The sequence below is a fragment of the Acromyrmex echinatior genome, chromosome 15 (genome assembly GCF_024713525.1).
Source record: "Acromyrmex echinatior isolate Ae372 chromosome 15, ASM2471352v2, whole genome shotgun sequence".
Classification (NCBI taxonomy): Eukaryota; Metazoa; Arthropoda; class Insecta; order Hymenoptera; family Formicidae; genus Acromyrmex; species Acromyrmex echinatior.
Genome location: NC_141866.1, coordinates 101,560 through 127,694, shown reverse-complemented (window position 1 = coordinate 127,694; position 26,135 = coordinate 101,560). Strand labels below are relative to the sequence as shown.

The following is a 26,135-nucleotide window of genomic DNA, read 5'->3' as shown; positions in this document are numbered from 1 at the left end:
TTACACGAGATCATTATAAAGTTTTTATTATTTGTATCTTGGGCATCGCGCTTATTTGATATGCGAGCATTTGAATTATCTATAGATAATGCAAATTTTTATGAGCGATATGTTTGAATGGTTTCGGGCGAACAAATGAATTCTTTCATTCATCGAATTTCGAAAAATTTATAAGCTGCGATATTAATTAAAAATATTAATCAAGTGATTCATCTAAAAATTAGTTCAATTTTAATTTGATATTTAAGTGAACATTAAAAAATATTAATTAAGTAAAAAGATTAATTAAATGACTTAAGGGAATTGTATTCGTTGCTGCATCGCTGCTTTTATAAAGTATATCTGTTTTTATAATGTGAAAGTTTAATAATACAAAATTCGGAACACTAATATTCATCAATGCGCTCATATCAAACTTAACGAGTTTTCCTATGGGTATTTCCAATTTCATCTCTAATGAAAGCAGATTATTGAAACTCGGTCGTTGGGAGAGAGAATTTCGTTTGTGTAATAAGCTCCTCTCGGTACTCAGATGCATGCTTGCATTAACAGTGGAAACGTAATGCCTTAATTTTGAAAAGGTTACAAGTATCCATTGAATAGATAGACGGCTCGTGCAAGAACTCTTAAACTCTATTCATCCATCTCGCTCTTTTCATACTCATCCTTTGTACTTCGTCTTTTCTGAGCATCTTCTTCTTCCTTCTTCACAGCCCGTTTATTTTCTGTTATCATAGATCGTTATGAGCTATCAATGCTATATCGGTGGTTGAATAAAGATTATTAGTACTTGAACTAGTAAATTTTTTTTGGTTTTTTTATCGTACGCAGGTTGTCTGCGTGTAAATTTATTATCTACTAACTGATTTTTATTGGAACACAAGTATTTTCGTGTGATATGAATATTATTTGCACACGTACAAGATATTTAAATTCAAATATAAAAAACATAATTTACGGTTTTATTTTTATTTTATTGTCCTAATTTTTAGAAACAATAAAAAAATGATAAATAAAAATATTTTTCGATAAAGCAAATGATTCTATTGTCGAAATTTTTGTAATTTCGCCAAAAAATAAAAGAGACACCACATGACGGATGTATTTTATTGTTTCTATAAAACCCTTAATGCAGTTAATGCCGATTACATGAGAGCTGTGTACCGTTGCGGTCACTTTAGACCGCAATGCATCTCAGTGAAACGCGCAGGTATTTTCGCTTGAGCATTGAATAACTAGCATGTTTGTCTCGCGGATTATTACGTAACATGTTAAGAGTAAATAGAATAGCACGAATGGTCTATCTTTTAATTATTTTGCAAACATATGTATATTATATGAAAATAAGATATTTTTGTTAGCAGAAATACACCGCGGCCGAAAAATAATCATATGAGTTTTACTATGACAAGTCAATGTTTACAATGATAACGTGAGATTACTCTTGATCGGACAATTTAATAGCAACGACGTTTGAGCTACCCAACGGTATAATGGATTAATCCACTTCAGTCGATATTGCTTCGGAATATAAACCGAAATGTAATTATTGGAAAGAGCATGTGGAAATTTGAAAAAGTAATGAATAGATCTATCATTCATTTCATGACAATTCAGCAACTATTATTGCACGTTGCTTTGTTATAAAGTGAATTTTTATTATTGATAAAACATAAGTGTGCGTATCATAATATAGAAACGTGAAGTAACGTTGAGGTGTTCCGACTGTTTCATTATCTAAATCTCGTATTTAATTCAGAAATAATCATCTGGAGTATTTTTACAATCTAACAATATTTTATTTTTTGTAAATATATAATTTTGTGATCAAATTCTGTGTTTTTAAAAGAAACCAATTTTTAAATCTACAACATTTTTGTAAAGGAGAGAAACATTAGATATCATTTCTCTTCGATCTATTGTAGTATCGTCTTATTTTTATAAATAATGTCCTAAGTAATAAATATTTCATAAGTGAGTCTAGAATCTCAACTGAACACAACACTTTGATAAATATATTCGTTAAGTTTTAAATTTAAATATTAATTAACAAAGTTATATAAAATGTAAATAGAAAAGTGATATAATATTATCATCTTCTCCTCTAATGATTTTAATTGAGGTGTAAAAATACCTCAGATAAATCATTTACATAAAAAAAATCAGATGATTACTGTCTTGTAGATCAGGGAGACAACATTAATATCTCCACGGGTGTTCCGTATCTCATTAACGTTTATTAATTACAGTACAAATTGATGGTTTCACTATCGCTCTCACTAATGATTACATTACTCTTGACACTGTCATTCTCGCTCTTTAACATTTTCTATTTGACGTTTTCTATTTTCTATTTGATTATAACGAATGTCCGGATAGCGATGTCGCCTAAGGGAACTCGAATGGATCGTTCTGAGACCTCTAAAGGTGCCTTCCGACTTATCCTGTCTTCTCGATAGATAAACTTGATCGATAACTTGTGACTATTCGGTCAGACTATTCGCGACGACGCTTAGGAGAAACCCTGAGTCGCAATCACCCACACACGTAAGATGAATTCATAATAATATTCCGTCTGGACAGGTATTGTTCGCACACGATCCGCACTCTGGCTTGATCACCGATCGAATGAATTCAACGCTGCCAGGACCTCCCACGAGTCCTCGATTTTTTCCCGGATTGATGGCTCTCCCAAATCATGGAGATCACGTTTTGGCGGCAACGGCATTTCGGGCAATAGCGGATTAAGAATCAGAAGCGTCGACAATTGTTTTTAACTATGCCGGGATTTCTTTCTGCTGAGATTCAAACTCTCCTGTCGTCTGTACACGTGTAAGCGCGCGCGTTATCCTTTGATTTTATCCGACCATGATTTCATATTATCGTGCACGACAATTTCTCGAGTCTTCTACGTAACAATTACTGGTGGCCTAATTAATGGTCGAGGAGTAATAAATACGTCATTTTATTTTATTGTTTTTCGGGAGAAAAACTATTTAAATAAATAAAAGAGATTAAAGAGCCGTGGGAAAAACTATTTAGTTCTAATCAAAATATTTCATTTTATCTTGTTATTTTTTGGGTGAGAAACTACGTTTTAATCAATATTGCCGAGAAAATATTTTTTTTCGTTCTAATGAAAATTAATCTCTCAAAGCATTAATCTCTGAAACCATTGAGTTCTTATTGCGAGATTTGAGTTAGCCAGTATTATCGGCGAAATCCGCAGAACTCGCTAACAAGTCCGATGTGGCTCTTCAAGCGTGAGCCTGTTACATCACGCTTCTCCATTGGAGACGCGATAAGCTGCCCGTAAACCAGCGCGCGGTCGAGAAGGACGTATCGCTGGACGAAGTTGGACGAGCCTCACAGGTGGTATTGGTAATTCGTAAGCTGAATTTCGTGTACGTCTCTATAGTCGTTCGGCTGCAAGTTTCACCAGCGTGGACTGATAAATTTTCGGAAAATCCCGGCTATTAGCCTGAAACTGGCGTTGAGCTGCACCCGTTACGTCGGGATAATTTGGCGTCACGTGAGAGCGATAGAGAAAGAGCAAGAACGTGTAAGAGAGATGACGGAAACTCCCTGAGGGCAAGAGAACCGACCAGAGAACTTGATGAGAGAGAGAGAGAGAGAGAGAGAGAGAGAGAGAGAGAGAGAGAGAGAGAGAAAGAAGAGACGAGAATCGAGAGAGAAAAGAGAACCGTCGAGTTCTTGTGAAAGCGTAGCTACTGGCGCCAAAAGCCAATGGGATTCTGCGGGTGGAATGCAACGAGAATCGTTCCTGGGCAACGGCCAGGAACGAAGGAGAGAATGAAATAATCCGGGGTGTTGCCGAAAGAGTGGAAGCGAGAGGAAGAAAAGGTAATGAAACGCGGTACATTTGGTAGAACTAGAGCGAAGTCTACGTGGGCCAAAATCATCGTTACGAGACGGAATCTGAAAAGTGCTCCTGAGAATTAACTCGCTCGCTAATATCTATATAATTCGTTTTGGTTATAATTGGACCGTAAAGGTCCAATTTTTAATGTATCTGATTTTTCGCACGTACATCGTCGGTTCAGTGAATTCACAATCTGTTAATTACACATTAAGAGACACTAATTGATAGAAATAGATAACCGCTAGCTGAACTCGAGAAAGGAAGGGGGCGGAAGAGATAAAAGTGTTTACATTGTAGGATAAGTCCTTTAAGAACATAAAAATAACAAGTACAAAGAAAGTAAAACAGAAAAATGGTAACAAAATAATAATACAAAAACAGAGAGAAAGATAAAAACATTTATTAAATTTTCTAGAGCAAACCCTCTAAGAACATAAAATAACAAGTAAAAAAAACGAAAAAGAAAAAATGGTACTGAAATAATACAAAATAAAAATAGAAAGAGAGAGGGAGATAAGACATTTATTAAAAATATTTTAGAGTAAACTCTCTAATAAGAACATAAAAATGACAAATAAAAAAGCAAATGAAAAAGAAAAATGGCAACTAATAATAAAAACAAAGAGAGGGAGGGAGGGGAGGAGGGAGAGAGAGAGAGAGAGAGAGAGAGAGAATGAGAAAGGTACCATCGTTGTACTTGAAGTGCACAAGAAACGTATTCCGTTTTGCACGGAATTCTATTCGATAACGTGCGTATGTTCAAAACTCCTTCGTGCCTGCACTCCGTGATGCACTTCGTCTATTTATTCGAGCATGCTTTAGTTCATTCGCAGCCGATGCTGCCGCTATTGCGGAATAACTGCACGCGACGCGAGCCGCAAGATCGATCACATTGAGAGAGACGGGATTTCGGTTTTCGTACTTTATTTCGTCGTGCGATCCGGAATTTTATATTATCTCGTTATACTTCAGGATATGATTTATTATCATTAAAGATTGAAATGCATTTAAGAATGCGATTCTAACAGGGAAAAATTCAATGTCTTATCATTATCTTGTTAACTTTTTATTCCCAAATTATTTAACAGTTACAAAAATATTTGTTTTATATATATATATTACATAATAAATAAAATTTGTACAATTTTTTAACATTTAAGGAACTACGAAGATTTTTTTTGTTATTTTTGTTGTACTATGGATAATAATTCGTATTGCAAAGTTATCATAGGGGAGAGTGGGAGAATTAGCCAAATATAGCGTAAACGTGAATATACAGTATATTACGTAATATTACAGTATATTAGAATAGTATTAACCACTTACTTGTCGCATTCAGTGATATCCACTTATAATGCCACTATAATACATTATCATGGAACGCACGCGCTGTTTAAGAGCTAAATATCATTATATTTTTTCAATGATGTAAGGGAGAACAGGGAAATTGCAAATACTTAAGAAAAATATTAAATAAAGTCTACAATTATTTATCAATTATAAAAGTTTTTATTCGGCAATAGTTTTTGTTTAAAATTATAATTCATATTGATATGTTTCAATATTCATTATTGTAAACTAAATTCAAGACCTGAAGTATCTTTTGAATATAATTGATAAATAATGATCGGTTTTTTATGTAACTTTTCTCTTAAATATTTAATTATCCCATTCTCCTCTTTATGAAAAAAACTTTTTTTAATTCTTTGATAAATCTATCTAAAATATATCAAAGAAATTGTTATTTTTCTTTTGTATATATGATAATTACTTTTATCGTAACACACGCCGAATGAAAGACGATAATATTGTAAGTTACTGGAAGTTTTTAAATATATGTTCTGACAATAATAGTTCCCGAAGTGCTTGTAGCAATAAAAAAACATGAACATCTTATTGACAACAAAATGTCCTATTTTATTTTTCAAAGTCCCCCATGACATCAAGACATTTCATATATTTTTGATACAAGTTTAAAAATATCTTTTAAAGTCCGTAATTGAAATGCTATTTAGAATATCATCATATTCTTTTAAATATCTTGAAAATGTTTATCTTTCGTGATATTTTGGAGCTTTGAAAGCAGCATGAAATTTGAAAAAAGCAGTTTTAGCAAACAAAAGGTGAGTAATTAATCTCAACAAATCTTTTCTTATCCAAAAAAGTTGCATGATCATGTTTCTACGCGCAAGGAAATCGCCGATTTTTATCAAGAAAGGAGTTTTTAAAAGATTAGCCATCTTATTAGATCTCTTTTCGAATTTCATGCTGTTTTCAAAAATCAAAAACATCTAGAAAGGTAAACATTTTCAAGACATCAGAGGAACATGATGAGTGTTCTGAATAGCATTCCAACCATGGATTTTCAAAAAAGTTTTAGACTTTAAGAAGTCTTTGTATCAAAGATATAAAATGTATTGAAGTAATGAGAGACTTTATTAAAAGATAAAATATAATAATTTGTTGTCTAAGATATTTTCGTGTTTTTTATTACTGTAATCCGGTAACTGTATTGTCGTTATATTATATGACAAAATACGTGCTATCTATACAAGTGTAAAATATTTGCACGACCACCTTCTCCTTTAGTGATTTTAATTGATGTGTAAAAATATCTCAGATAAATCGTTTACATAAAAAAATCAAGTAATTACTGGTGGCCTAGTTAATCGCTGGGGAGTAATAAATACGTCATTTTATTTTAAAATATTTACACTTGTATAGATAGCACGTATTTTGCCATACAGTACAGACGACAATAAAGTATTATGTAAGACTATATTTATATATATATAAATATTTATATAATAATTAATATATATTTAGATATGAGAATCTAGTAATGTGTTTCTATTTTAATAATAAAAGTAACAATAAAAGAGTTAAAACCTGTTTATTTCAGAATATTTTTAAAATAAATACTTCAAAGCAGAAAATTGCAAATTTTTTTGTTATTTACTATCTTTTATCGAATCCATTTCTTATCTCTCTTTTTATTTAAAAAATAGAATCTGAAATCACATTTCAATTCTGATTTTTAATATTTTTTTTCCACAAAAATTTTAATTAAATTCTGCTATATGCAACACAAATGTATTAGTTTTCAATACTACTAGTCGTAACTACATTACTATTGTATCAAAATAGTTCATCGACAAAAATAGTTACACTGTACGTAAAACTCTTGTGTCTACAGCGTATTTACCATTAATTTTCACTGCGTCACCGATGACAGAAAGCAATGCATTTTACGAAGTTCATTCGTAAAAGAAAAGTAAAAATTGATTTTACGACCGGTCTCCGCTCGCGCCACAGGCACGTCATATCGTTATTCTTTCATATCGACGTGTGGCGTTGATGGACGCTGATTTAATCCCTAAAGCCTCTGTGGTAGAATTGTCTTGCACGTGAATACTATGTATATTCCTACAAATTATTTTTTTTTTAGCTCTTCTCTTTTCATTCCTTTTTTGTACACCGAGATGATTATTAGATATCAAAATATCGTTAATTCTTTATATTTGAAACAAGAAACAAGAAACGATATCTATTCTGTCCTAGACTCGTTAAAGAACGTTAGCAAATGTATTATTAATACGTAGTCTATACCTATACCTAGAAGTTACTCTACCGAAGGAAGCTTTGCATTTTATATTTAAACTGCATCATTGGGGAAATGGTTTGTATGTAAATCCGTCTATTTTCCGTTCGACCATTTGAATTCATGCTTAGTGAGATAACTTTTCTGACATACATGCATCATCAGACATTTATGCATTGTAGCAAAATCCTCATGTTCTATTGAGTATTCTCTCATCTTTTATCCATTTGAAAATCATGAAGTATTCAATAGTTTTCTTTTTCATTGAAGTAAAAGCGAAACTTCGTTAGGTTGAAATTGTTCTATTTTAGCGGCAATCTCTTCCTTGTCATCCACGTCGTAATTCTTCTCTAAAGGTGTGGATATATTCGATAAAACATATCTCTCCTTTGCCAAGTAATCGATTGACCTTAAATCTTTCACTAACCTTGTCTCTTACACCGCGGAATCGATTCCAAACGAAAGAAATAGATTTTCGACGTTGTCTTGTGTGATGCTGATAATTATTTTCGTACTCATTGACATATAGTACTGGACAGAGCATAGCATCCAGACGATTTTAGTAAACGTAAAAAGAGAAGACAGATGTGGGTAGTAGCGACTCGTGTAAATTAAAAGGTTCGTGTAAATTCATGAAACATTTAATTAATTTTATTTATATGTGAAGTGAAAGAGAAAGAGAGAGAGAGAGAGAGAGAGAGAGAGAGAGAGAGAGAGAGAGAGAGAGAGAGAGAGAGAGAGAGAGAGAGAAATTTAGTGTTATTTTTATATAAAATACACATATTTATTAATTTTATATTTTAACAAAATTCGACCAATAGGACAATAGTAGAAAGAGTATTTATATATTAACTTATCTCTTTTTTTTAGGTTTATCAGATGAAAGATTAAAGAAATTTCGTTGCATGCTCCAGTACTGTATGTCGGTGTTCGTATCCATTTCTTTCCTGTGCTTCTGTATTTCTTGCAAATGTACTAACACGAAACGAATGCACGTAAGTGCAACTGTGTTTCAAAAGTTTCGTTCCGAGAAAAGCAGATCGTCTTTAAAGCAGATTGCATAATAAGCTTGTCAATCTTATTTCGAGAACATGTATTAAGTTATATTCTTTAATGAGTCCAATTGCATATCAGATCTTTTGAACTGCTGCAGATTATAGCATATTTCTATATATACATGAGATAAAGAGAACGAGATGTACGAATAACGTAGTTCGTTGAGAATACGGAAATGACGTCTCGATGGAATTGTACTCTCCTGTCAGAGATATGTGTTCTTATATTTGTTAAATCCACGGGAAAACTGCACTGAGGGCTCTCTATCGCGGGAATGTAGTCAGCAACAAGTAGGACAGACTCCTCTCCTTCGAGTGCTTTGTGCAATACATTTTATCGCAATTATAATTATGCTGAAGATAAAAGCGCGAACATTGTTGTGAATCGGTGAAAAAAATCACAATAGAAGAAATGCCAATTACTATTGTAACCATTAAAGAGAAGTCGAAGTGGACCGAAACGTGACTTTATATAAGAGATCTTTTTTCGCTTTTATTCAGAGAAGGATATCTTTTTCTGCTTTAATTTCACAAGATATTTCATTACGTAAAAGATAATGGAATTCTGTATTTCATAATATTTCATTCACTACATGTGTATATAGCGTATATCATGTTGGTTCTACGATTTTATCTACGAAGACTCCAAGTAACTGACTGAACATTCTCCAATTATGAGTAGCGGTGTCCAAACCATATTCCAAACCAAGGATATTTCTAGCGAATTCCTGGCTAAACGGCAGTTGGCGGTGACACTTCGCGGTTACTCCATTTTTTATTTACCGTTCGGCGGGCATTTAGGCTAATTGCTGTTCCACCACGGTCAAAATGGTGTACCTCGCATCGACCTGTACGGATACTATGGATTGCGATTGTACGAGGGTAGATATATCCGATACAAGCGTATGCACTTGCACCATGTACTTCCCGCAGAGCGACCGATGGCGGCGGCGGAGCGTAATAGGGTGTCAACCCCCTCCTGTTGGAGTTGCAACGCTTGTTCGAGCACCACTCCCGTCTCGGTAGAATTATTTTCTTGCGCTCCAAAGATGTCTTTTGAAAGGGCGAACTTTCTGACAGCAGCAACCTAACTAAGGGACGAACTTTCACGGAGACAAGGCTTCCGAGGCACAACCCGCGCTTGAACCATATCGCCTCGTTTTACGAAGAGTGACGCCATTCTTTTTCCCCATCGGTAGAACCTTCCGTCTCGACAAAATTCCGTATGAAATCCCGAGAAATACCACGCTCACGGATATTCGAAATTCACGCGGATGGTAACTCGTATATGTCACGTAACGTTCGGAATTTTTCCAGTTTTACGATAAAAGTATGTATTGTAACTGTAATAAAAATTATTTTTTTCGACTCGATTCATGGATGAGATTGCTCGAATTTGTATTGTGCGATTATTTCATGTCAAATTAGTGTTGTCAAAGTTTATCTTTATGAAAAAGTCACGTCACGTTTATTGAGTTACGATTAAAACTGCAAGCTACAAACTATTTTTCATGTATGACATGTAAAGCGTTCTCGTAATGGTTGATACGGTAACGTTTATGTACATACGCATGAGTGATCGAAGGATATAACGAATTGCCATTTGGCATTCAGGTATATTGCGATCCGGTTAGCATGAACGAATTTTCTTTTTAATAGGAGAGCTGGACCGATCCGGCGGAAATATGTTTGTGGATTTTTCGCTTTAGTGTACAGACTGCTTTATGGGGTGGGCATTCCATGTATCGTCGACAAACGGTAGAAGTATAAAAATTTCAAATGTACAAATATCGATACATCGCACGTATTTCGATCTTGCATCGATTCGCACACATGTACATTCCTATGGCAACATCACAGACTATAATATGTATCGTGCTCGTGAATCTCTATAATGCTATCCGTAGTTACCGATGCATGCGATTCATATCAATGGCTCTTTTCCTATCACATTGAACGTCTTACGTCTGTTTACGAGCACTTTGCCCGTTCTTGAATCTCGTTAACTCGAATATTACTGTGGCGCTAATGTAGAGCCCGTCTTGCAATAAAGTTATGCCAGTATCTTGTATGCGCACGCTGCCCCGTAAGCGCTTCCGATCGCTTAACTTTTGATACATATACACATCTTACTAGCTAATGGATTTCACGCTTGCATTACTTCAGATCGATATACAGTTGGGTGAACGTATTGCTCCGGTTTGTGAACTGGAAATCTACGATGAGACGCGTTACAATGTGCTATTCTGTAATCGATGAAAAATCGCTTAACTTCTCATTATTTCAAAATGCTTTTATAAAGACGAAAAACATGAGGTCGAGATATTCCTACATTATATTAATTATATTATAAACGATAAGAAGGATCAAGCGTTAATGGATTAATATTTACATAAGAACATAATCTTGTTACGATTATAATTAAGATATAATTAAGATAATTTACTAACTTTTTCTGTTAAAGAAACTTACATAGTTTTACACTGTATAGTTCGCAAAGAAACGTTGCAAATAAACTTTATCTGCGACATTGTCCTCAGAATACGACATTAAATTTAGTTTTATTTCCGTGATAAAGCTGCAGGTAAAACCGAAAGATCCTCAGGCGACTCATTCCTTTCCGCGCTGTTCCGCCAAGAGGTACGAAGATGTAATTAGATTCATTAAAACTAACTCCACGAGGCTGCTCATAACCGTAATATTTTAGAGAGTGACGGTCCATTCTTCAGCAAGATTGAATTACATCGACATAAATAATTGAAAAGACACTGGACATTTATACTATTTTTAAGCCTGTATTATAGTATTACAATCGTTATTTTAATCATGTTTCAACAGCGTATCAAATGAAATGGTAACTATGAATGAAGTTTCGTATTTTCAGATGTGAATTGAAACATGTTCACTTTGACAGAGAGATTCGTTGGTATGTTTATTGACTCTCCTTAGGATTAGTATATAATATCATCTCGCTATTCTCATAACACGCTTCTATACAAAATTGGTCCTAATCAAGTACCTAGCCATTAAAATTAAAGATTATAAGTAACAAGCAAGACAGAGAAAAATCTATAAATATTAATAACTTAATTATAAAATAAAAATTAAAATAAATATTAACTTAAGTATTTAATAACTCATTAACTTAAATATTTAATAAATAAACTTAAGTATTTATTATAAATAGATACATATAATTATAATAATTTATTAACTATACTGAGCACTTTGCGCTTTTTCGGGATAAATGTTATCTTTTCAAATCCTTCTCATCACAAGATGTACTCATAGAAAGAAGGATGTAATATTAATTAATGTTCGAAAAATCAAGAAAACAAACTCGTCTTGTGTTAGTTATTATCGCTAATAATTATACTAATGTCTTTTGTAAAATATTGTAAATGTTACAATATATATTGTGAAATATATTTTGTTTAATATATTTCAAATTAACAAACAATTGATACGCCGTCATTAATTGAATCATTCGATTCGATAATTGGTATTACTTTGTATTCTGAATTTGAAAATAATAGACAATAATTTTCATTTAGTATCACTTTAACTCTTTTAGAATAATATGAATCGCGCCAAATTTTATTAAATAAAAACTTATTGGTTGAATACGATAATTATCCTTGTGCAAAAGAACATTAATTAAGATATTAATTAAGTTAATTATTACGGAGTAGACTCTGAAAAGGAACAATTTAATAGCGAAATATGAGTGAGAGAAGTACTACTGATTTGAATTTAATTAGAAAACGTTTGGAGAATCCAGTTTCCACTGATCGGATACAATTCAATTGATTCTGGTATATCGAATAATAGGGACCGAACAATAGATTCCTCGATTCGCTTTCCTTCTTCAACAAATGTTGCTTCCTGTCGCTTTATAGTACTAATGTAAACGATGATAGTACAATATTACCAGCGTAATAAGTCTTGATGAAAGTAGTGCTACCTCTGAGAAATTTATATCTGGACGAATCAATACCCTGAACTTTTTATATGGTTTACTTTTTATTAAGCGAAATGAAGACGATTGATTCTCAATTTATATCTACAAGTATTCTAGAACTTTCTATTGTTTACTTTTTTCGATCTATATAGACATTTATATAGACATTTATTCATATAATTTCGAAAATTAATATACTAATATATTTTATAAATAATTTAATAATATTCAAACTTATAAAATATTTTTAAATATTTTGTGGATACAAAATTATTAAATATTATAAAATTAATAAAAAATAAGACTGAGATAAAAAAGAATACAAAAATACATGTTTCACGTTTATGTAATTTTAGGAGAAAGTGGCCTAAATCGGACCATGTTCCAAATAGGACCTTTTTAATTTAAATGATGAATACGATTAAGCAGATTTGTTATTTATGTAAAGTCCTTGTAAGATACTGAATATGTAATAGCAGTTTGACAGTTTCTTTGTCATAACATTCAGTAGATGCAAATATGTATTTTCAGCCATCGCGTATTATGTGAAAATTTTTTATTTAAAGGATGTTAAAAATTTGAAAATTGATTAAGGATAATTAAAGAAAGTAGAATTTAAAATAAAAAATATCAAGTTGTTTTGTGCTTTTGCGGTTTATTGTAAAATTTGTTCCAAAGTTTGAAAGGACCCGTATCCAAATCCCTCTTTTTGAGTGTTCAAATCGAGCCTACAGTAGATAACTTATAGACCTACTTGGTTGTAGTACTGATCGGCCGATCAGATTTAGTCCAAGGAATTAAATTAGTAAAATATCATGAGTCATCAGACTTAGATTGAATTTTATTGATTTCAATTCTAATAATATAAACTGTCAATAATTTTTTTTCTGAATAAAATTTTTATTTGGCTGTCAAATTGCTCATTTTTACTCAATACTAACAAAAATACATTAAAATATTTTAAAATTCTATCTAAAAGTCGGATATAAATAGGAGTGTCCAGGTATTTGCACCAGGGGATAGTCCGATTTGGAACTATTAGTTCCAAAAAAAGTGTTTTTACATTTTCCATTATAGTTTAACACAGGTGAGAAATACATCAAAATGGTCTAAAGCAAAATTGAAGGGAATTAAATGATCTTTCCGACATCTTCAGTTTTACGATCAGACTTTATTTACGCCTTATAGAGAACAAAAACTGCAAATTCGATTTACCCCATTCTCTTCTAGTTCTCTAAGTATATGAATGCGATTTTAATTTATTTGAAGAGTATTTAAAATTTGTGGTATCATTTAATGCGATAGACTTTGTATGTAGCTGAGAAAAGTATTTGAACGCTTTTATTCAATGTATAAACTTGTCATCGTCGATCGAATATTTTCAGAATAATTTCATGCGACACTAAATACTGTATGTACAAAAGCGTAAGTGATATTATATTGCATAAACAATTCAACTACAGATTAAATATTGGAAACTCAATTGAATAGTATTGTGAACATATTGACATATAACATGAGTGTATAATTCTTGAATTTTAAGCCACGCTTTAAACGTGCGTTTGAAGGATTATGCAGATCTTTCAAAAGAACCGACATAACACATAAATAATCCGAGGAGAACAATATAAAATGTAATTTTTAACGAGAGTTTTCTCATCCAACAAAACATTCAGTATAAAATGTAATTTTTAACGAGAGTTTTCTCATCCAAATATTCAGATAGAATATAAGTTACATTCGATATTTTCTCATTTTATGATTTATTTTATGATCATCAAAATGATTGATTCAGTTGAGATGATAGCAACGAGAAATATATATTCTCAATATTGTATAATAAAATAAAAGTAACCTTCTAGTATAATTATAATTCTCTGTGGTAATCTAGTTACTCCAAATTAAAATAAACAGTGCATCTTGATTCGAATTATGCAGCTTGTCATATTCGTAAATGTGTCAGATATGGAATTCATTGTGTAAATTTCATGAATCCTAAACTTAGATTTTGAATTGAATTTTAAATAGGATTCTGCCTGAAGGGATTGCCATATTAATTGTAACAATATAAGTTTAGTTTTGCTATGATTTATTAGAGAATTATAACATCAATTAAGTGCGAAAGTTATTGGTTTAATATTTATATCACGTAAAATACATTCAGCGAGAAATAAAAGAGTTCTATGCGATCGATCTAATCGAGCGATAAATCAGTACACGTTTAATTTCTGGCTTTGACGTATTTTCCCTCAAGAGTTTTCTCAATAAACTGCATTTTAGTTTTCTCCGCAGCCTGCTGCTGTTTTGTTCCACTTGTGTTTCTCTCATGCTTACAACTACAATTACTGGCTAATGACTGGAATACGTGGAATCGATACTGGAAATATACAAGCCACACGGCGTACGAGCTGAATCACAATGTGCGCCTCTATATGTTTTGCCTCTAATTTTGACTATATTTGTTTATACAATTAACAGGCTAATACATCGAGCAAACAATTGTTTGCAGATCCTTCAGCGCTTTCCATTTACATATTAACGATGCGCTCTAATATATTTATATATTGGAAATATCAGAAAATGTGAATATGTTTGTATTTCATAGGATATAATATGTACACTCTAGGCTAAAAGTTTGAAAACATTTTTAAAAAATTGATATTTTTGAAATTACTTATTGAAATATCTATAATAAAATGTGTTTTTTAAACAATTTTTTACATCTAATAATTGTTACTGGATCTGAAGAATTATTGTTAAGAAAATACATTGTTATAAATATTTGAGTGAATCCAAAAATTAATTTTGAAAAATATTTTCAAAGTTTTGATTTAAATATATTACGTGTACAGATTGTACCATGGGAAAATGTTGAAACTAATTAGAATTAGCTGTTCAAATGTATAATTTAAAAAACAAAAATTGAGTTGAAAAAAGGAAAGTCTGTAATTTTTAATGCATATGAATAGAATTTAATAAAATGTTTGTAAGTTTATTTTCTTGGTACTTAGTAATAATCATATGTGAATATATTTATATATAAGTATAATTATCAGTTCTGATAATTCAAATTCAATTTCATTTGTCGGTTAGATACTAGTAGCATTATTATTAAATGATTAATTAATTTATTTATGAGATTATTATTTCAGTTCCATAACTGTGTTTCAAGTTCAAACCAACTCGATGCACAGTCTATAGAATTGATAATTGTACTTGTATATTCATATATGAATATTACTGAGCATCAAGATTCACTTTGACCGAAAATAGCTTTCTTTTTTTGTTTATATATTAGCCTGTTGATTATATGGTTAATTAATAATAGATGCAGTCAAAATTAGAGGTGAGATAACATAGAGGTACATTGTGAGATAACATAGCTGCATTGTGATTCGATTCATACGCTGCGCTGATCATACGTATTTCTAGTATATATATATATATCCAATGTATATATATATATATATCCAATGTATATATATATATATATATATATATATGCATATATATACATATATATTTATATATACACAGACTGTTCCAGAATGACCGCTAAATATTTCATGAGCTGGTAGAGACTAAACTGAGTCAAAAAATCTGTTCTGTAGCATTTTGCAATTTTCGCAATAATTAACAAGATATTAATTATTAGATATCGCCGAATATTGGTTTTTTTCAATAATTTTTTAACTCAAGTATTATCAACTTTACAGAAAAATAGCAAGTGACAAAAATCGTTTATTTTTTTCTCATAGACTTCTGAGAATTTTTTAAGAATTTTTCAGTACCGAATTTTCTCATGTTAGTAAAAATAGTTGTCAATAAGAAAATACAATACTAAAAAGTTGATAAAAAATTAAAAAAAAATTCTTTAGAGCTCTATTTAATTAGAGCTCTATTTTATTTTTAGAGAAGAAATAAACAATTTTTGTCTCTTGCTGCTTTTCTGCAAAGTTGATAATACTTGAGTAAAAAATTAATGAAAATCAATATTCAACAATTTTTTTTATTAATTAATATCTTATTATTATATTACTATTGACTTTTCGACTCAATTTAGTCTGCTCTATCAGCACATGAAATATTTGGCGGTCATTCTGGGACATCCTGTATATATTTTTTTCTAATAATTATAAATCAAACATTTTATATATTTATTATACATTTATTTATACATTTTTTAAAAAGATTTATGTATATATTTTGTAATTATAATTTAATTATTTCACACACACATATAAAAAATATTTATCGTAATCTCTAATGTGTTTAAACTGATGTAATGAGCAAAGTAGAGGTCTATGAGTATTATCAGTGTACAAACGTAGATACGAGACCGTTAGTTTCGATACTATTTAGTGTACTGCCACTTCCTGTTCGTATCTGAAAATGCTAAGGTACTGTACAGTGCGCGTGTATATATACCACCAAAGCACTAGAGGTAATAGGCTATAGGCTTCATAATAGCTTTGAGATTGTTGCATCTACGAAATTTCCCGGGGTTGGGCATGCACTTAAGCAGCGTGCAAGTATGCAGGTTATGTGAGGCGATACATTTTCAAAATCGTTTTATCAACATTATCTGTTCTCTACGCAAATTATGTGCAAGGTGCGACTCGTAAGAATAATGGAATTAATTATTGTAAAAGGAATTAATTATTGTAAATGGAATTAATTATTGTAAATGAAATTAATTATTATAAAACGTACTTCTTTTCTTTTTTTAATTCTCCAAATAATTTACAGCCCCTTTTAGACATTTAACACGATCTCAAAATGACTGACTTTTGACATTCAGTTTTAATTTTGGGAATAAAGAGAGATCAAGCAAGAAATAAAGAAAACTAAATTTGAAGAGGAGGGAAATTGCGGATGAACGAACTAAAGTGCTTTTTTAGCCAAAAATTCATGAACTAAAAACGTCAAACGAGTAGATGCATTATATAATATAAGATTCAATTTTCTGCAATTTTTGGATAAAATTATTGTATAGATCTTTATTATACAATTTTCTTCAGGAATGTTTCAGTACCTTAATATTGTTTCACAGTTTGCCCATTTGATATAACTTTTTTACAAATGATTTAACAAGAATCAATATTCTTCTTTATCATTTTTCTAACTAAAGATAACACATAGTTTAGAAATAACAATAAAACCAAAAACAAATTTAAAAATACTACTGAAGGTAAAAGAAAAATATATCTTTTGTGTCATTGTTATCATTCTTTTCTAATGTTATAGTATTTCAAAAATAATTTCATTATTTTCTCATGTCACATTTTGTATAGTATTGCATAATTATGATTATACATTATTTTATGCATAAAACAATTCTCTTGTAACTGCCAAAATTTTTTAAATAGCTATAATTATAAATCATTTTGAACTTTTAGTCCTTATATCAATTTTTAATATTAAATAAATTATTATATGTATGTTCTATTTTCTTAGTTATGAAATATTAAATTAGTCAAATTTGACGAAAAGCAGGACAGTGAGGCAATGTTGCATGTATTTTCTTTTACGTATGCCTTAATAGGCTTTTGTATGTGAATATGTTGTGGCACGTGAGCTCACACAGAATAATAAAATGATCCTGTTACTTTCTCTCTAAATTTCCTTTTTTTTTTAATCCCGCTTATAGTTCGCGACTAAGCTTTATAGATAAAAGTGATATTATTACACACGTTAATTAATAAAATTTTTCCAAGAAATCTCAATCTTCGTTACATTGTATTATTACGCTTTATGAATAAAGTTAAAAATTTGATCACATTAAATGCAATTATTATCTTTAACCTGAGGTGTTCACTGACACCTTAAAGACCTTGTTAGGGGAGTATGTAGCATCACATTTTCGCTGTTCTGCAAAGCGTTACAGCAGTAATATCTTAATTAACGCTGATGCCGCGTGAGATGTGAATTCCTTTCACAAGAATTTATCCTCCGCGACAAATCGCGCCGCTAAACTATGCTAGGCAACGTCTTGCGTCGGGCTATCGTTCGCCACGTCATGATAACCATCGTTTATGCATTAATCAAGTTTTCGATCAACAAGTTCTTGAGCAACTTGTTGCTGTCATGTGGTGGCTATTTTACGCGCCGGTAATTATAAATTATTAGACGTTTAACTATGTCTTAACTATACCTGATAATAAATAATAAAATTTTGTGTGAAATTTAATTTTCCACGTAGCGAGATGAGCAAGATGTTAAGACATGAGATCAGAGATAGTTTTAAACATAAAACAAGCACATACTTGAACTAGTATATTTCTGAGAGATATTTTCGATATACTATACGCTTTTCCCTACGGAACGATTTACGTTACAGTGCACAACTAAATCTAAATTTATTTTTCTTAAAACTAGATAAAAAAAGTACGTTGTGAAAAATTATATTTCTTCTATATTCAATTTTCTGCCTTTTATTTTAATATTAAATGATTAAAAAGAGGCAAAGTAAATAAGTACATTATAAAGTACGAGCACGTATAAAAGGCAGAGAACGAAAAAGCGAGAGGAGGTCAAAATGTAGCTCAGCGTGACAGAAGACCTAAAGTCAACCACGAGCGTGACTTATGGAGCGAACGAGGTCGCGACTTACTTACTTGCGTGTTCGTTGCTTTCATTGTCACCCTTTGCATGCAAATTGTAAACTGAGCAGCGTACATGTATCCGAATTAATCTCGAGGCATCGTCTATGCGAGAGATAGCTGGCATAATTGTGTCGTATCTTCATTTGATCCATGAAGGATTTCATTCTCAAGTTGAGATCATAAGCCATTATGCCCAAGTGCTCCTTCGATGCGAGAATCTCTCCTCTTCTCTGCTTTATCCATTCATCTTTCGTGTCCATCCCCTTCATGCATCTCTTATTGTTACACTATGTGACCATTCGGGTCAAATGTTCTCAATTTTATCTGATGTGGCTAACGTTAGCATCCCTTTCCGCGAGGGAAACAAGTTTTCTATCGTCTAGGCGAATGTTAAAAAGTTTTCCCGCCGAGCGATTCCCAAAGGATAGTAATCGATACGAATCCCTTTCCCGATAGCAATATTCAATGCAATAGATATCACTGTCAAACTAACATGACATACACACATTGTAATACAGTTTCTCTTTCCGATTTGTTTTAGGTAAGTCCGTATGCTGATGCTTTTGTTTGAAACTCAATTTTCATGGAACTACCTCGCTTATATGGTGAGTACTCAATGTAATGTCGAAAGTCGAGAATATTTTAATAAGCAGTGCGAAATTGGCATTTGCCAAATATTCTAACCGACTTCCTAACCATAACTACTTTCTAACAATAATAAAAAAGTTTGCAGAGTACGAATACGGAACTGGAAAGAAATAAATTCCGCGAAATCTATGTTTGAAAGTATCGCTATCATAGTCGCTAGTCATACATTCAGAACTGATTTACACGATACTTTTTTACCAGCAAGAAGCGAAGTAGAAAAGTAGCAGCTAAAAAAATATAATTCTACGGGAATAGTGGAGGAAATACGAAAACGAGATAAACGCGATACTATAATATTATATTGTAGTATATTAGGATAATGATTGAACCCGATTTGAGAAAATTTTGTAAAAATAATTAATTACAGTTATGGATTTTCTCTTAAAAAGTAACTAATTGCAGTTACAAATTACCAATTCTAAAAAGTAAAGAGTTGTTACTTTTTTATTAATTTTTTGTATTTTTTTTTGCTATTTTAACAAGAATTTTATGCATTTTTAACATTATTAAATTATTTTATTTTAATTATTAAGTAATTGATATGTTATATTATTTAGAATAAATAAACAAATAAAGTTAAAAAATAAAACAGATTCCGCATTGTTCTATGACGGTAGTACGAGAGAGAGAGAGAGAGAGAGAGAACACGAGTTTCATTTCTTTATATAATTACAATTTATATTGATTATATATAAATGTTAATTAGTAGTCTAAAACCAAATACTGTAATATTTTTTCAACAAAAACTTCTATTAATTGATAAATTATTGGCTTTATTTTATTTTTCCCTTGTTGGCAATTTCTTCATTTACTCTTATATATTATTTTAGAAAATTAGCAGAGCTAAAAATATAATTTATAAAATTATACTGTTTTACTATTTTTTTTTGCTACTTTTAGTTGGCTAGAAGACTAGTATATTAATTGCTAGTAAATAACATCATGTAAATCAAATTTTAATGAGTTAATAGATTGAGAATTCACGTCATATTTATGTTACATTACGAAAATTACAAACATTATTATTTATACGTACATATTTGCGCAGATCGATTAACGCGAGATAGCTATATCGCTGTTAATAATTTGTTTGTATAGAATATATTTCTTTGTGTAAATGAATTAAAATTGTAATTACATCCTCAATTGCGCTGTTACAAACGTATTTGCGTTTACGATCTCTGAGAGATTTACTATATGCATACAAACGCAGAAATGTGTTTTCATTGGTTTATGTGCTCGGAAAAATTCGTTGATTAGTATTCCACGGTCAAATGAAGCTGTATTCGGACATTCGTGGTGAATTGCGCTACGCGAATGCGAATTGTGCAGCACGTATAGGCAGCGGCGTTTTCATTTTGGGACTCTCATTGAGTTTCACGATCGATATTTAGTATTTGTTTGCGCCGCTGTGCCAACGAGGGAATTGGACATAACCCACAACTATTGACGTTTAGCAGCGCGGTATTAAAAAATTTATTTAATAAATATTTTAATTTTTATTTTTGTCATGATATATATATATATATATATATATATATATATATATATCAGTGTTATTATTGCTAGCCTCCGAGTTCGTAATTAGCAGATACTTAATATGCCCTTGATACACCTCTAAATATACGTATATTTAGCCGTACCAGATTTTAAAACGAAAATTTAATAAACGTTTTTGTGCAAGCTTTCAACCTTATTATAACATTATCGTTTGACGTCAATTAATAAAAGATGCGTTCTTGTGTGTGCGCAATTTTCTACATCTAGGGGAAAAATGCATCAATAATATATACGTGTATGTGTTTTCTAATTTTCTTTGAAAGCTTTTGCTGGTATATAAAATAACTGCGATAAACATGTATGAAGAACATAAATCATTATTATCGATCACCAACATTATGCACATAATTACACAACGCAATATTTTATATAATATAATACTTAAATATAGCATTTCGTAACACTCGGTTGAACTTCTAAATCTCTTTCGTACAACCCCCGCTATTTTCTGTATTATAGATAAATTTTGTCACGTTGACCTGCATAATGTTCGAGTGAAAATTGCTCTTGTTTCGCTCGTCAGGCACAAGTGGATCGCGCGCGAAGTGGACGATATTGGCTTAAAGTTTAAAGTAGCGATCGAAGCAGGGGCAAACACACGGGACCATGGCTCGCTCCATACACCCTGCGCCACACGGCTCTTTGTGAGAGACGATGCGAAGTAATTAAAAGTCGATAGAACCTAGTGGCCTGCTCTAGTCCTTTCTTCACTCTATTTTCCGTGCACGTACTTTTTTCCATCCATTCCGAACCGTGCACACCTACGCATGCCAGTCAACTCTAGCTATCAACGAGGGAAACATTCGCGCTTTAAGCGGCTTACAAGATTGCGCGGTCTCCAAATCTACTTTTGTTTGGTTTTTAGATTGGTTTGTCGTTATATAGTCCCTAAGCGCATCAGCTGATACGTGGATTAATCTACATGAAAGTAATAGGGTAGCAAATATAGCCTGTTTTCCTTTTATCTCGTTATCGCTTTAATGTATAATGTAGCATTGCGAACATGCCATGCAAGAAACTATTCCCACTGAAAATTAATATTTGTAACCATAAATAGTTTCCATGAACATTGTTCGGTCCATTTTCATTTAATAGTTTCTATTAAATCTTCCTCGCGTAATAATACAGCGAAAAATCGGCAAATGCATACTAGTCGCCTAAATCGCATCTCATCAATATTTTATTTTATATGAATAATATTTAGTAACAAAAATATGAAATAAATGAGAAACAAATAACGTAGACAAAAATTTAATAGGTTATATTTTGTTTTAGCAACATTTTAAAAAGTTGGGTATTAATTTTTTATCAATTTATGTAGTTGATAGCTTACGTGATCATGCAATTTTATCACGAATTTTTGTATTTTCATAAAAGAAGGTTTATTGTCAAATATTTTATATTCGTTGTGCATATACATATATATTTGCAATTATTACAAAGATTAAATCGATACTTTTATAAAATTTATCAAGGTTGTAAATTGTATCACCATAATAAGACTGATAATTAACAATAATAAAACTAATAATTGATTTGAATATAAATGTTAATTACAAAAATTGATTTAAGCCGGTTTTACTTTCACGTCCTTGTTTTTTCATTATTGTCATTTAATAATTATTAAATACTTGATCTTTTTTTCGATAAATTATTAAAAGAAAATATCAGTTAATTATTACGTATTAGATAATAATTTTCTTTATTAATCTTATATTTTTAATTGATTTTATTCATAAATTTAATATTTTCAAAAAAGATACGATTTAGAAGATTTATAAGATTTGGCGATCGGTTTTTTAAATCTTTTGCAGCATGTTATAAAAAGATTTACAACAAATTAATTTATTATTGGTGAAAAGTTAAAAAGTTATGTACTAAGTCCGAAATATCAAGCTGCTATAATTTTCAATGTTTATTTCAAATAAATATTAAATATAATAAAAAAAATAGCTTAAGTGATATGCCTTTGGCAACTCTACCCAATGTTTTAATTCATTCTTCACTTGTATGTCGTTTATAATTTCCATTATTATATATTATATAATTTCCGTTATTACATATTCGTTGAATTTCTCGATATGTATAGATATTATTTATGACAATTTCTCTCGTTAAATCCAAGGTATCTACTCATATATAACTGTTATCCATTCTATTGACGAAATAAATCACGTGCAGAACGTAACAATTACGCGAGTAATTTCATAAAGCAATATTTCTCCTCTATTATATAATATGCAACGTTGCTTCATTACAAAATAAAAAATTTATTTGCAATATATTTAGAAATCTTTATCTTTATTACAAATGTATTTTTTGTATGATGTACACTCGTGTCTACAAATCTCACAATTTACTGAAAACGCGCTTATTGCATTTTGAGCATTACTTTTCGCAATGCTCGCGATTTTTTCTTTAAATAAAATGTTGAAACTGTTATCTTTCGTTCCGCTATCGTGTCGCGCTCGTATTGATTGCCACTGTGAAAAAAGTCCAAGGTCCTGCATATGACCAGTATGAGAGAGAAAGAATATATGTGTACGTATATATATATATATATATATATATATATATATATATATATATCAAAGGGACCAGCATAAAATCGATATTTATTCCCAACACACGCGCTTAATGACATTTAATTACTCAAGTAGGTGGGGTCTATCGACCGCGTGACCACGTGGATGAAAAACAAAAGAGGGAATTACGCGTATTTCTCGAGTGAATTTATTGCAGTCGTCGTAGCGCGAAAAAGTTCACGTTTTTTTTTCGTATTAAAATTTGCGCGAACCCGACATAAAAGAGCCGGATGTAATCCTAATAATAGTTTCGGCGAATAATTGAGACACGCGGAACTAGCTTCGTTCCGTTTACTTGAGCAGATTTATACTACGGGTAAATCTATAGAGCACGGAGGCATGTATCGTACAACGAGAATTTATCGTGGGTGGTCGGCTTCCTCGAGTAACCCGAATAAATTCCACCTGAAACAATCGAATCGCCGAGATTACTCGGCACTAACGAGCCATTTGTTACGGCAGCTGAAAAGATTTTTCATTATTACAACACTACGCGGTAATCGACTGTATGTTCACCTGCTTTTAGAGTGAAAAAGTATTTAATTATGAATGTTAATGCATTTGAAATAAATTACAAATCTAGAATATTGTTCCATACGGGGTAATTATTTTCATATCTTACTAATATGTTGCAATATATCAAGCTTTATATTATTTTATATGCTAATAATTATATAGAATATATAAATGAGAATTTAATTATTTCATTAATTTACCGATGGATTCGGGCGATATATTTATTATAATTATATATATATTCGCGCGACATTTTTATTTCTTCCGATTTATTAGATATAGTTAACTTATTAATATCCAATACACTCATATAAACGGCCCATTTACCATGATTCGATATTTCTATCATCTGTCAAATAATTTCAGTTTCATTTATTCCGCTTAAATTGCGTCGCAATACGGCGAATATTATTTGCCGATCTAGAATATTTATTTTGCATTTCATCATTTTGATAATAACAGGTATTTATTGAATTATCATCTGATATACTATTTACACGGTATATATCTAGTGCATACATACGTATATTATCGTATTGTCATGTTCTCTATTACACATTTGTAAATTAGTTTAGGACGTTGCATAAAAATAATACTAAAGTTTTTCTATACATAGATTTCTGTAACGTGAACCTCGAAATTTCGTTCTACAGCGTTGCAGTATTAAATCCTGTCAGACATAAATTACCTTTTTCTCAGGGTGACTGCACTTGGACGCAGACAAAGTATGCTTTTTATCTTTCTCATAGGGATTAACAACAAGTGATGCATTCTAACGATCTGAAAGTTTACTTTTTATTTGAGTATTCATTTTTTATTAAATCCTTCATTTTCTCTTTTTTTGCTATTTAATAAGAAATATGTTAAACTATCGAAAAATCTATTAAACTTTCTTCCGGTATGACATGAAAAGTGTAATGCGTCTTTTCCTTGCACCAACATTTTTCTCAGTAAAATTTTAATAATTCAAAATTGCTGTCAGTTTAAAAATATAACTTTTATTTTCATTCTAATTTAGAATAATATTTGTAAAAATTTAGCTCAATAATGAATAAAGACGAATTAATGTTAGTATTTAATATGCGTATTACTATTTTCAATCTACGATTTTAATTTCTAGCTTCAAGCATGATTTATAACTTTTTCATCGAACTACGGACCTTGAGGTTGTAACGATCATCTCACGAAAAAGTCATAACTCTTCTATTACGCTCCGCGAACAGTCGTGCATAAAATTGATTTGTTCGTCGAGCATGTCGTTTCGTCACTGCCTCTTCAATTACATATTGTTCATGAAATACTTCCAATCTGCAGATAAGTCTATATTATCTAAAAAATCGAATCCTATCCTACAAAATAAAACTATCACTCACGGAGAAAACGATAAAAATTCTATAATAATTATATGTAATTTATTCTTACGAAATTTGAGCTAAAAAAACAATATCAATTTTCACATTTATTTTTAACTTTATACAAAAAAATGTTTCTAAATAAGTGCGAAAAATTTTAAGAAATGATGCTTTGTTGAAAATTAAGGAGACTTTTCATATTTAAACATATATTTTTTCTATATACTCTATATAGAAAAAGTTCTAATAAAAAAATTAAATAAGGGTTGTTATAGATTCATCCTCTTATAATGCAATATGAGAATATTTAAAAAATATTAATGAACCTCCTTTTACTAGTTGCAAATGTTTACTAAATTTTATTTTCCT

At 31.0% G+C, this 26,135-nt stretch overlaps 1 protein-coding gene across 6 annotated transcripts in view; it reads left to right on the top strand.

Moving 5' to 3' along the window:
• The window catches only part of LOC147907164 (neurobeachin-like), a 139,137-nt gene that overhangs the window by 58,330 nt on the left and 54,672 nt on the right, over positions 1 to 26,135 (top strand). Inside the window, exons 2-3 of one of the 6 annotated variants that reach the window (XM_087413914.1) lie at positions 19,647 to 19,710; positions 19,832 to 20,515. The exons of 3 other annotated variants lie outside the window; for them this stretch is intronic. In XM_087413914.1, coding sequence (XP_087270040.1) covers positions 19,647 to 19,676 — 30 coding nt within the window. In that variant the 3' untranslated portion in view covers positions 19,677 to 19,710; positions 19,832 to 20,515. Of the gene's footprint in view, positions 1 to 19,646; positions 20,516 to 26,135 lie in introns of those variants that run through there. 2 more of the 6 variants (XM_087413913.1, XM_087413912.1) reach the window with 2 other exon arrangements.